Source organism: Carlito syrichta, unplaced genomic scaffold (genome assembly GCF_000164805.1).
Source record: "Carlito syrichta isolate Samal-C Ts95f unplaced genomic scaffold, Tarsius_syrichta-2.0.1 Scaffold315828, whole genome shotgun sequence".
In the NCBI taxonomy this organism is placed as follows: domain Eukaryota; kingdom Metazoa; phylum Chordata; class Mammalia; order Primates; family Tarsiidae; genus Carlito; species Carlito syrichta.
Genome location: NW_007259924.1, coordinates 39,057 through 50,595, shown reverse-complemented (window position 1 = coordinate 50,595; position 11,539 = coordinate 39,057). Strand labels below are relative to the sequence as shown.

At 48.8% G+C, this 11,539-nt stretch overlaps 1 protein-coding gene across 2 annotated transcripts in view; it reads left to right on the top strand.

Annotated features, from left to right (window-relative positions):
- The first annotated feature begins 1,042 nt into the window (after positions 1 to 1,042).
- CRK (CRK proto-oncogene, adaptor protein) overlaps positions 1,043 to 11,539 on the top strand; it is a 34,704-nt gene continuing 24,207 nt past the window's right edge. For both annotated transcript variants that reach the window (XM_008073360.2, XM_008073359.2), the window contains exon 1: positions 1,043 to 1,513. In XM_008073360.2, coding sequence (XP_008071551.2) covers positions 1,072 to 1,513 — 442 coding nt within the window. In that variant the 5' untranslated portion in view covers positions 1,043 to 1,071. The remainder of the gene's footprint in view (positions 1,514 to 11,539) is intronic.

The following is an 11,539-nucleotide window of genomic DNA, read 5'->3' as shown; positions in this document are numbered from 1 at the left end:
GAGGCAGAGGCAAGAGGATTGCCTGAGCCCAGGGTTTGAGACCAGCCTAGACAACTTGGCAAGACCTTGTCTCTAAAATAAATCAAAAAATTAGCTGGGCATGGTGGTGCACGCCTCTAGTTCCCACTACTTGGAAGGCTGAGGTAGAAGGATAACCTGAGTCCAGCAGGTCGAAGCTGCAGTGGCTGTGAGCATGCCACTGCACTGCAGACTGGGCGACAGAGTGAGACTCCAACTCAAAAAAAAAAAAAAAATAGCAGTCAGACTGAAGAGCACCAGAGAGCAGACTGTTCACAGGAATATAATCAAGAGCTGATTATGAAGGCAGTAAGAGTAAGAGATACCCATGGCCTCAACTCAGGGTTTAGAAGACTCTGAGCAGGGGACCTAGGAGCCTCAATAGAGAGAACTCCATACTTCTACTTGGCACACTCTGTTCCTTTTGCCTTGAATGCCCTTCCCCACTTACCATTCAACATTCAACCCAAGCCACCTCTTCTGGAAAGCCCTCTTAGATTTCTCTAGACTGGATTGGGTGCTCTGCTCTGTGTCCTTATCTGTTTCCCATTATAGCCTTTGTCATCCTTTTGTCGTTATTTCCTGGTTCCTCCCACTGGTCTGTAAATTTAGTGAGAGCAGAGTCCAACTTTGATCACCTTTTTTTTTTTTACCCGCACGGCAAGTGGTGTGTCAATAACTGTTTGTTGAATGAACCAATGAAAACATGAACTTTAGCCGGCCTGTGGCGAAGCTGATGTAAGTAGCAGAAAAAGATTAACATCTCAGGGAGCCGGCCGAGAACTCAGGCCCTGGGGCCACATCCACCTTTCTACTCCAATTCTGTTTGGGAGTTGCTGCCTGTAAGTCCTAGGCCTCACAGGAACTTGAAGCCAGGTAGAGAGAAGCACCCCACAGCCAAACACACATCTCTGCAGACTGCAGGCTGAGGCCCCGCCCCTCGGCCCTAGGCCCCGCCTCCCCACCTTCTGCAGTCTCCGCCCGGGCCAGGCGGTGACGCCCATGAGGACGCATGCGCAGTGCGCGCGCGAAGGCCCTCTTGCCCTTCTCCCAATGGCGGACCCCGGTCCCCTTCCCGGCAGCCTCCCTCGGGCAGGGATCGCGTCATTTCCGGTGGGGAAGGCCCGCGGCCGCCGCCGCCATTTCGGGGGCTGCTGTGAGGCTGAGACCGGGGCCGGTCCGCTGGGCGGCGGGCGCCGGGGCTGGAGGGCGCGCGCGGCGGCGGCGGCCCAGCGTGTAGGCGCGGAGGCGGCCATGGCGGGCAACTTCGACTCGGAGGAGCGGAGTAGCTGGTACTGGGGGCGGTTGAGCCGGCAGGAGGCGGTGGCGCTGTTGCAGGGCCAGCGGCACGGGGTGTTCCTGGTGCGGGACTCGAGCACCAGCCCCGGGGACTATGTGCTCAGCGTCTCCGAGAACTCGCGCGTCTCCCACTACATCATCAACAGCAGCGGCCCGCGCCCGCCGCTGCCGCCGTCGCCCGCTCAGCCGCCGCCCGGTGAGGGTCGGACGGGACGGGAGGCCCGGGCGGGGGTGAGGGCCGCGGAACTCCCAGGCTGGCCGGCTGCTCCTCGAGAGCTGACCGCCACGAGGGTCGTGGGCAGACGGCGGGACGACTGTGCCGGGAGGCAGCCTGCTGCTCGGCCTCGTTCCCACCGACCAGCGGGAGTGTGGGGGAGAGGAGCCGCTGACCGAGGCCTCTGGGTGTGCCTTGGGAGGGCAGCCCAGGGGAAGGGGAACTGCCTCGGCCCCAGGGTGGGGCCAGGCACCGGGCTAGGGCAGGCAAGGCAACGTGGGGACAAAGAGCCGAGGGAGATGTTGGCACCGCGGGGGCATCAGTTGGCAGCAGTGCCCAGAATGAATCCGATAATCCTACAAGTGGCTTTTAGGCTTGAAACATTTCCTGCGGTGTTGGAGAGCCGAGCTGGGCCATACTCCCCTGGTGGCCTTGGGTAGGAAGTCACCACAAACTGGCCGGGAGGGATGGAGACACCCTCAGGAAGCCGGTCAGCTTTTTCCTTTCTTGGGCATTTTTCCAAAATACTTTTACCGTCTTCTTCCCCCGTGGAGGACGAAGGTGGTGAACTAAGTGTCTTGGTGATAGAAGAAAGCCTTCTATGGCTAGCTTAGAATAACTTGATTCCTGGTTGACTGTCCAAGGGATCTTAGCGTCCAAGACTTCTCAGGGGGTTCTAGTTTTCAGAGTGTTTAGTGGAGGATAGGGCCCCCCCCCAGAAAATAATCCATAAATCAGCCAACAAACCATTCCTTCCCTGAAAGAAAACCATTCCTTCCCTGAAAGTGAATGGGACTTCGTTTTCCCTGGACATAGCCGTTGTCAGTCTATACTTCAGGGCCGCTCCTTCCTTAGTAAGTTGGGGCTGAGGCCTGAGTCTTCCTAGGTATCAGGAACAGACCCTGCTGTGCAGATCCTCCCAAGAATGTAAGTGATCTGCGCTAGTTTTTCCTTGCCAGGGATCATTGAGATGTGACTGTCTTACCCATGCCATTGGAGTTGTGGAAATGTGAAGGGTGTATATGCACTTAGTTCTTGAGATTTGTGAGGTGCAGAGTAATTCTGAGGTTATTATCTGTGTAGCTGTGTGACAGTATCGGGAGTCCTAGTGCCTTCTCACTGTTCCCAAGTTGAAGCAGTTTCCTCCTGACTCGCTGAGACTAGATCCAGGCCAGTGCCGCATGAATTGGGAGGATCCTGAGCCAGCCTTGGCAGACTTGCCCTTTTTGGATAGTCCTAATTTAGATTTACTCACTCTGGCCAGAAATGGAGAGATGGGCTAGGCAGTCTTTTGTTGTTAATGCATATCAATTAAAAAAAAATAAGTATGGCGCCTTTAGGTTCACAGATTATCCTATATTTTCTCTGTCTAGTCAGTTTAATAGATTTATAACACGATTTATAACAATATATTCTATTTTGATGCTTCCTACATGGATAGTGTCTAGAGTATTGCATTACATGGCAGTATTGTGATTGCCAACTCATTCAAATTCAGTTTTCTACCATCTGGCCAGGAGTGGTAGCTCACACCTGTAATCCCAGCACTCTGGGAGGCCAAGGTGGGAGGATTGCTTGAGCCCAGGAGTTTGAGACCAGCCTGGGCAGCATAGCGAGATCCCCAGTTCTATAAAAAAATAAAAGGAATAGCTGGACACGGTGGCACACACCTGTAGTTCCGGCTACTCAGGAGGCTTAGGCAGGAGGATCATGTTAGCCCACGAGGTCAAGACTGCAGTGAACTATGATTACACCGATGCACTCCAGCCTGAACAACAGAACAAGACCCCCATCTCTTAAAAATTTTTGTCTACCTTTTGTTTGTATATGTGTTTTGTTGGTTGCAAAATTTGGAAATGGCAGCAGGCAAGTTAGCTAGCTTGATCTTTTTTTACACCTTAGCATTATTATTTTATATCTTGATGTTTACCTTGATACTGAGCTCCACCTTTGCAAAACAGATAAGAGGTCAGCTCCTTGACTCAGGAGAGGTGAAGATTGTCAGAGTTTGTAGATGGGTGTGGAAAGTTCATGAGCATTGTGGTGATTTTTTTCTGCCATGAACCCCGTTTTCCACATGCCATGTGCCCCATTATCTATGCAAGGCAAATGATTCCATTGCTTTTTTTTTTTAATTGGAGTCTCACTCTGTTGCTCAGGCAGGAGTGCAGTGGCATGCTCATGGCCACCGCAGCCTCGGCCCACCAGGTTCAGACAATCCTTCTGCTTCAGCCTTTCAAGTAGCTGGAAATACAGATGTGTGCCACCATGCCTGGCTAAATTTTTGACTTATTGTAGAGATGAGTTCTTGCCAGGTTGCCCAGGTGGTCTCAAACCCCTGGGCTCAGGCAGTCCTCTCACCTCGGCATCAGAAGCACTGGAATTACAGGCTTGAGCCACCACGCCTAGCAAGCTCTTTTTCATTGGAAGCTGCATAGAGGATTTTCTTGAATTTTAGAGAGACATATACAATATTAATAGCTAATGTTTATTGACTGGTTATTCTATGCCAGGTACTTTGCTGAATACTTTATGTGCCTTTATTTCATGTACTATCTATAACAATCTAATGAGGTACGTACTGTCATCTCCCTTTATTAAAATATTTCCAGGCTGGGTGTGGTGGCTCAACCTGTAATCCCAGCACTTTGGGAGGCCGAGGCAAGAGGATTGCCTGAACCCAGGAGTTCAAGACAGCCTGGGCAACTTGTTGAGACCTCGTCTCTACAATAAGTCACAAAAACTAGCCAGACGTCGTGGCATGTGTCCATAGTTCCAGCTATATGGAAGATTGAGGTGGAAGGATCGCCTGAGCCCAATAGGTCAAGGCTGCAGTGGCCGTGAGCATGCCACTGCACTCCATCCTGGGCGACAAGAGTGAGACTCTAACTCAAAAAAATAATCAAGTATTTCCACCCAGGAATGGTTCATGCCTTTAATCCTAGCACTTTGGGAGGCAGAGGCGAGAGTATTGCCTGAGCCCACAGGTTCGAGACCAGCCTGGGCAACACGGCTAGACCTCGTCTCTATAATAATTTTAAAAAATTAGCCGGACATGGTGGCATATGCTTGTAGTTCCAGCTACTTGGAAGGTTGAGGTGGAAGGATCACCTGAGCCCGGCAGGTGGAGGCTGTGGTGGCCATGAGCGTGCCGTTGCACCCCAACCTGGGTGAAACAGTAAGACTGCGACTCAAAATATTTATATATATGTGTATCCATTTTGTTGAAGAGACTGAGAGTCACAGATTCAGTAACTCACCTAAGATCACACAACTATTAAATGATTGAGTAAGAAGGTGATGTTTTTATACTATATTATTTTGTCTAAGCCAGCTTTCTTTTGGGATCCCAGCAGTACACATAGAGGACTCTACCTTTATTAGTACTTTATCTCTACCCTGGAGTTCTAGGTTCAGTGTGTTTGTGTGTGTGTGTGTGTGTGTTTATGTGTTTATTTTTGAGTTAGAGTTTCACTCTGTCGCCCAGGCTGGAGTACACTGGCATATTCAGCCACTGCAGCCTCGACCTCCTGGGCTCAGGCGATCCTTCCACTACAACCTTCCAAGTAGCTGGAACTACAGGCACGCACCACCATGCCTGGCTAATTTTTTGACTTATTGTAGAGATAAGGTCTTGCCATGTTGCCCAAGCTGGTCTCAAAGCCCTGGGCTCAAGCAATCCTCTCGCCTCGGCCTCCCAAAGTGCTGGGATTACAGGTGTGAGCCACCATGCCTGGCTTCCCAGGTTCTGTTTAAAGACCAAAAGGAAAGGATGAAAAGTGGCTTTAAGCCTGACTTGGTGGCTTAGCCTGTAATCCCGTGCTTTGGAAGGCTGAGGTGAGTGTGTTGCCCGAGCTCATGGGTTCAAGACCCACCTGGGCAACTTGACGAGACCTCATCTCTACAATAAATCAAAAAATTAGCCAGGCGTGGTAGTGCGCACTGTAGTTCCGGCTACTTGGAAGGCTGAGGCGGAAGGATCGCCGGAGCTCAGCAGGTCGAGGCTGCGTTGGCCAGGAGTGTGCCACTGCACTCCAGTCTGGGTGACAGAGTGAGACTCCAACTCACAAGAAAAATAGACGGCCAGGCTTGGTGGCTCAGCCTGTAATCCCGTGCTTTGGGAGGCTGAGGTGAGTGGATTGCCTGAGCCTGCGGGTTCGAGACCCGCCTGGGCAACTTGGTGAGACCTCATCTCTACAATAAATCAAAAAATCAGCCGGGAGTGGTAGCGCATGCCTGTAATTTCGGCTACTCAGAAGGCTGAGGTGGAAGGATCACCGAAGTCCAGCAGATCGAGGCTGTAGAGGCCGGGAGCGGCCACTGTACTCCAGTCTGGGCGACAGAGTGAGACTCCAACTTGAAAAAAAAGAAAAGAAAAGTGACTTTAGCATTCAAACACTACACACTTGCTATGTGAAGTCAATGATGAAGAGGTTTTTTTTGTTTTTTGTCAGACTCTCACTGTCATCCAGTCTGGAGTGTAGTTGGTGTGATTACAGCTCACTTCCTGGCTCAGGCGATTTTTCCACTTCAGCCTCCCAAGTAGCTAGGACTACAGGTGTGCCCCACTGCTGGCTAACTATTACCAAAGGTGTGCCCCACTACTGGCTAACTTTATTTTTTTATTTTTTTGAGTTGGCGTCTCTGTTGCCCAGGCTGGAGTGCAGTGGCACATTCACTGCCACTCCAGCGTTGACCTGCTGGGCTCCAGTGATCCTTCTGCCTCAACCTTCCAGGTAACCAGAACTACAGGCATACATTATCACACTTGGCTAATTTTTTGATTTATTGTAGAGACTGAGGTCTCGCCAAGTTGCCCGGGCTGGTCTAGAACCTGTTGGCTCAGGCAATCCACTTGCCTCGGCTTCCCAAAGTGCTGAGATTACAGGCTGAGCCACCAAGCCTGGCCTGGCTAACTTTTTTGATTTTTTTTTTTTTTGTAGAGATGAGTTCTTGCTATATTGCCCAGACTGGTCTTGAACCCCTGAGCTCAGGAAGTCCTCTTACCTCCACCTCCCGAAGTGCTGGGATTACAGGCATGAGCCACTGTACCCAGCTCTCTGGTGTTCTTCATACCACATTCATTCATTCATTCACTCAAGTCAGAGTCTCACTCTGTCGCCCAGGCTAGAGTGCAGTGGCATGCTCTACGGCCACCGCATCCTTGACCTGCTGGATTCAGGTGATCCTTCCACTTCAGCTTTCCAAGTAGCTGGAACCATGCCTGGCTAATTTTTTTATTTATTGTAAAGATGAGGTCTTGCCAAGTTGCCCAGGCTGGTCTCTCACCTGTGGGCTCACGCAATCCTTTTGCCTCAGCCTCCCAAAGTGCTGGGATTACAGGTGTGAGCCACCATGCCCAGCTCATAAGACCCTTAGGGAGTAGTGTTATAAAAACTGACAAGGTTGAACAGGTACAGAGAAACCAGAAGAATATCCACTGGTTGCATTGATTTGGATTTCTGTATGTGTTAATTCATAACTGCACACATAATCCAGCACAGAGTTGATGTAGAACAAGTCGGCGAGGTTTTCCAAGTCCCAGACAGCTATGAGAATCCTGTCATTGGTTCTGTTCTCTAGACTGACTGACTTTGTCTCCTTCCTTTCCCGCCCTTGTGTTTCCTGCATGTGGTTGGAGGGAGAGGAAGGAGGGAAAAGGAGCCAGAACACATAGCTGTAGTGATGTTTGGACTTATCTAAGACTTATGTGTGTTCTCCTGCCTCCCTTTCTGGAGTTTGGATCAATGAAGCTCCATTGCCCCATATATCTGACTGCCGCAGTAGTACACAAAACAGGCATTTCTCTGTGGAATTACGGTGTCAGTAGAATAGAAAAATAATTTATAGTTAGCTGGGCTCGGTGGCTCAGTCTGTAATCCCGTGCTTTGGGAGGTTGAGGTGAGTGGATTGCCTGAGCCTGTGGGTTCGAGACCCATCTGGGCAACTTGGCGAGATCTCATCTCTACAATAAATCAGAAGATTAGCCAGGTGTGGTAGCGTGCGCCTGTAGTTCCCACTACTTGGAAGGCTGAGGCGGAAAGATTGCCGGAACGGGGAAGGATTGCTGGAGCCCAGCAGGTCGAGGCTGCGGTGGCCGGGAGTGGCCCCTGCACTCCAGTCTGGGCGACAGAGTGAGACTCCAACTCAAATAATAATAATAATAATTTATAGTTAAAGTATATCAAAGGTTTCCCGTGGTGTTTTGCTTGCATTTCTGTGTCTGCTGGGGTTGCTAAGCAAAAAGTCATAGCCCAGTTCACACCATGTAGCATTTGTACAAGAAATGAATTGAATTCACTTCCTACCTTTGTGCCAGATGAGCTGCCAATTTTTCTCGCACTGATCTTTCAAAGGGATTTGGCTTAGTAGTCTTATTTGTTCTTCTAACATAACAAATGTGTTCTCCCAAAACACATTTCACTTGGCCTAGTACAGTAGTAGAGGAACCATAACAATGGCTGTCAGGGAGTGGTAGCCTTCCTTCTTTGAGTCAAAAGAGTAGCTTGGCAGTGTTTAGGGGTAGTCAGAGTTGCTCTTTCATTGGGATTGTGTTGTATCTCAGGACACAGTTTGTAGTTGCTACTGTTTTTTGCAGGAACACCAGTTGAAAGTGAAAGCAGGGTGGGGAGGGCATTGTCTTCCGAAGTAAGACAACTGTTACTCCTTGCTCACCACTCACCATGTGCATGCCTTTCTGTCTTCCAACTATGTTCTGAGCTTCTCAAACCTGGGAACAAATTAAGAATAATATCTAATATCTAACACTTACTGAACACTTACCTGCCAACACTGCCTCAAAAGGGGCAGTAGTAATAAAAACCATTTTGACCATTGTACCTTGACCTATAGTAAACTTTAGCAGGGACAACTTTATCCCCAGGTATGATCAGGACCGTTTTCTAAGCCATGGATGCTCTGCTGGTGTGAGGCGGTCTCCCTGCCACTCTACCCTGGAGCGTTCTTGACCAGGGATCCCGATACTCACACTGACCCAGTACTTGACATAGTTGCTCCATAGACCTGAAAGGTCATACTGAATTAGCCTTGCAGTGATTGGTGAGGTGGCCATATATTTCTTTACTAGAGTTGGATTGGAATAATTCTTCATCAGTGATCCACCTCTTTAAAGAGAAGCTCCAGAAGACAGCGCCAGCATGTCTCTGATATGTTCATAGCCAAAATTTGTCTCTCTACTCCTGCAGTGGAAACTATTGAAATCACGTTCTGCTGCTGCCTGGGGAATGTTTGCCGTAGCTGGACAATCCTGGCTGTTAGCATCTGTTTTGGTATCTTCCATTGGAGACGAGCCATTCTTGAGTTTAGGCTATTAAACAACATACAGCCATGAATTCCCCAGAAGAACTTTTTGCAATATAAGAAATGTGTAGACCAGGCTCAGTGGCTCAGCCTGTAATCCTAGCAGTTTGGGAGACTGAGGTGAGAGAACTGCCTGAGTCCTCGGGTTTGAGGCCAACCTGGGCAACTTGGCGAGACCTTATCTCTACAATAAATCAAAAAATTAACCGGGTGTGGTGGCATATGCCTGAATTCCAGCTACTTGAAAGGCTTGAGGCAGAAGGATCACCTGAGTCCAGCAGGTAGAGGCTGCAGGGACTGAGCGTGCCACTGCATTCCAGCCTGGGTGACAGAGTGAGACTCCAATTCAAAAAAAGAAAAAAAAAAAAGAAGGCACTCATAAGTACTTATTCTGCACTGAGGACTTTAGGTTAGCTTGCAAGGTTGATATTCTATCTCTATTCTTCTATTCACCTCTTGTAAGGCTAATATTCTATCTTCTATTCACCTCTCTCCAGTAGTGGATTGAATTTTAAGTGTACTTTTTTCTGGTTATTCTGGAATAACAGTTTTCTAACATTGAGCAAAATAATTAAGTCTCTAGGCATGGTGGTATATGCTTGTAGTCCCAGTTACCTGATAGTCTGAAGTAAGAGAATCATTTGAGGCTAGGAGTTCAAGGCTACAGTGCATGATACTCATGCCTGTGAATAGTCACTGCAGTTCAGCCTGGGCAGCATAATGAGAACCTGTCTCTTTAAAAAGTAATAAGCAAGCTGGGCTTGGTGGCTCAGCCTGTAATCCCGCGTCTTTGGGAGGCAGAGGTGAGTGGTTTGCCTGAGCCCATGGGTTCGAGAACCGCCTGGGCAATTTGGCAAGACCTCATCTCTACAATAAATCAAAAATCAGCTGGGTGTGGTAGCGCGTGCCTGTAATTCTGGCTACTCGGAAGGCTGAGGTGGAAGGATCGCCGGAGCCCAGTGGGTCAAGGCTGTGGTGACTGGGAGCGGCCACTGCACTCCAGTCTGGGCGACAGAGTGAGACTCCAACTCAAAAAATAAAAAAAGTAATAAGCAGCCGGGCTCGGTGGCTCAGCCTGTAATCCCGCGCCTTTGGGAGATTGAGGTGAGTGGATTGCCTGAGCCCGCGGGTTCGAGACCTGCCTGGGCAGCAAGACCTCATCTCTACAATAAATCAAAAAATCAGCCAGGCGTGGTAGCGCATGCCTGTAATTCTGGCTACTCGGAAGGCTGAGGTGGAAGGATTGCCGGAGCCTAGCAGGTCGAGGCTGCGGTGGCCAGGAGCGGCCACTGCACTCCAGTCTGGGTGACAGAGTGAGACTCCCACTCAAAAAGAAAAAAAAAAGGTCTCCTATTAATACATAATTGGCCAGGCATGGTAGCCCATGCCTGTTATCCTAGCACTCCGGGAGGAGGGGGCAAGAGGATTGCCTGAGCCCAGGGATTTGAGACCAGCTTGGGCAACTTGGCGAGACCTTGTCTCTGCAATAAATCAACAAATTAGCCGGACATGGTGGCATGCACCTGTAGTTCCAGCTACTTGGAGGGTTGAGGTGGAAAGATGACTTGAGCCCAGCAGGTCGAGGCTGCAGTGGCAGTGAGCATGCCACTGCACTCTGCCCTGGATGACAGTGAGACTTCAACTCAAAAAAAAGAAAGCTTAATTGTTGTACATATTTTTGGAGTACATGTGATATTTGATACCTGCATACAGTGTGTAATGATGGTCTTTTTCACAGTGGCAAATTATTAGACATTGGGGCTACAGTATTCCTTTTTCGTAGCATTAATCACTGTGACTTTTAGGTGGATGGGCCAGTGTTATCTTGTTGATAGGATTGGAGAGTTAGGAATAGAGATTGGTCATTTTTCCTTAATAAAGTACTTGAACAAGTAATTTTTTTTTTTTTTTTTGAGTTGAAGTGTCTCTCTGTTGCCCAGCCTGAAGTGCAGTTGGCCGCTCCCGGCCACCGCAGCCTCAACCTGCTGGGCTCCGGCGATCCTTCTGCCTCAGCCTTCCTAGTAGATGGAACTATAGGCACGCACCACTATGTCTGACTGTAGACAAGTAATTTTTAAAGAACTTGTTTCAAAGAAGTAGATATGCTCAGTAAACATGAAAAATATCAAATGGACAAAGATGATATTTTAAAAAAGATAACATTTCTCCTTATTGACAATCTTTTCAAAATACCATTTTTGGGAATTTGAAAAAATTCCCAAATTGGGAACTGGGAACTCATCAACTACTAATGCAAATATGAAATGGTACAAACCTTTTTTTTTTTTTTTTTTTTTTTAGTTGAAGTCTCACTCTGTTGCCCAGGCTGGAGCACAGTGCCACGCTCACAGCCACTGCAACCTGGTACTGGGCTCAGGAGATCCTTCTGCCTCAGCTTTCCACGTAGCGGGAACCACAGGTGCATGCCACCATGCCCAGCTAATTTTTTTGATTTATTGTAGAGACAAGGTCTCACCGCGGTGCCCAGGTTGGTCTCGAACCCAGGGCCCAGGCAGTCCTCTCACCTCAGCGTCCAAAGTGCTGGGAATACAGGCTTGAGCCACCACACCCAGCTTGTACAAACTTTTTGGAGGGCAATTTGGCAACATAAGTCTTCATGTTCTCAGCCTTTGATCCAGTGATTGTATTTCTTTTTTCTTTTCTTTTTTTTTTTTTTTTTTTTTTTTT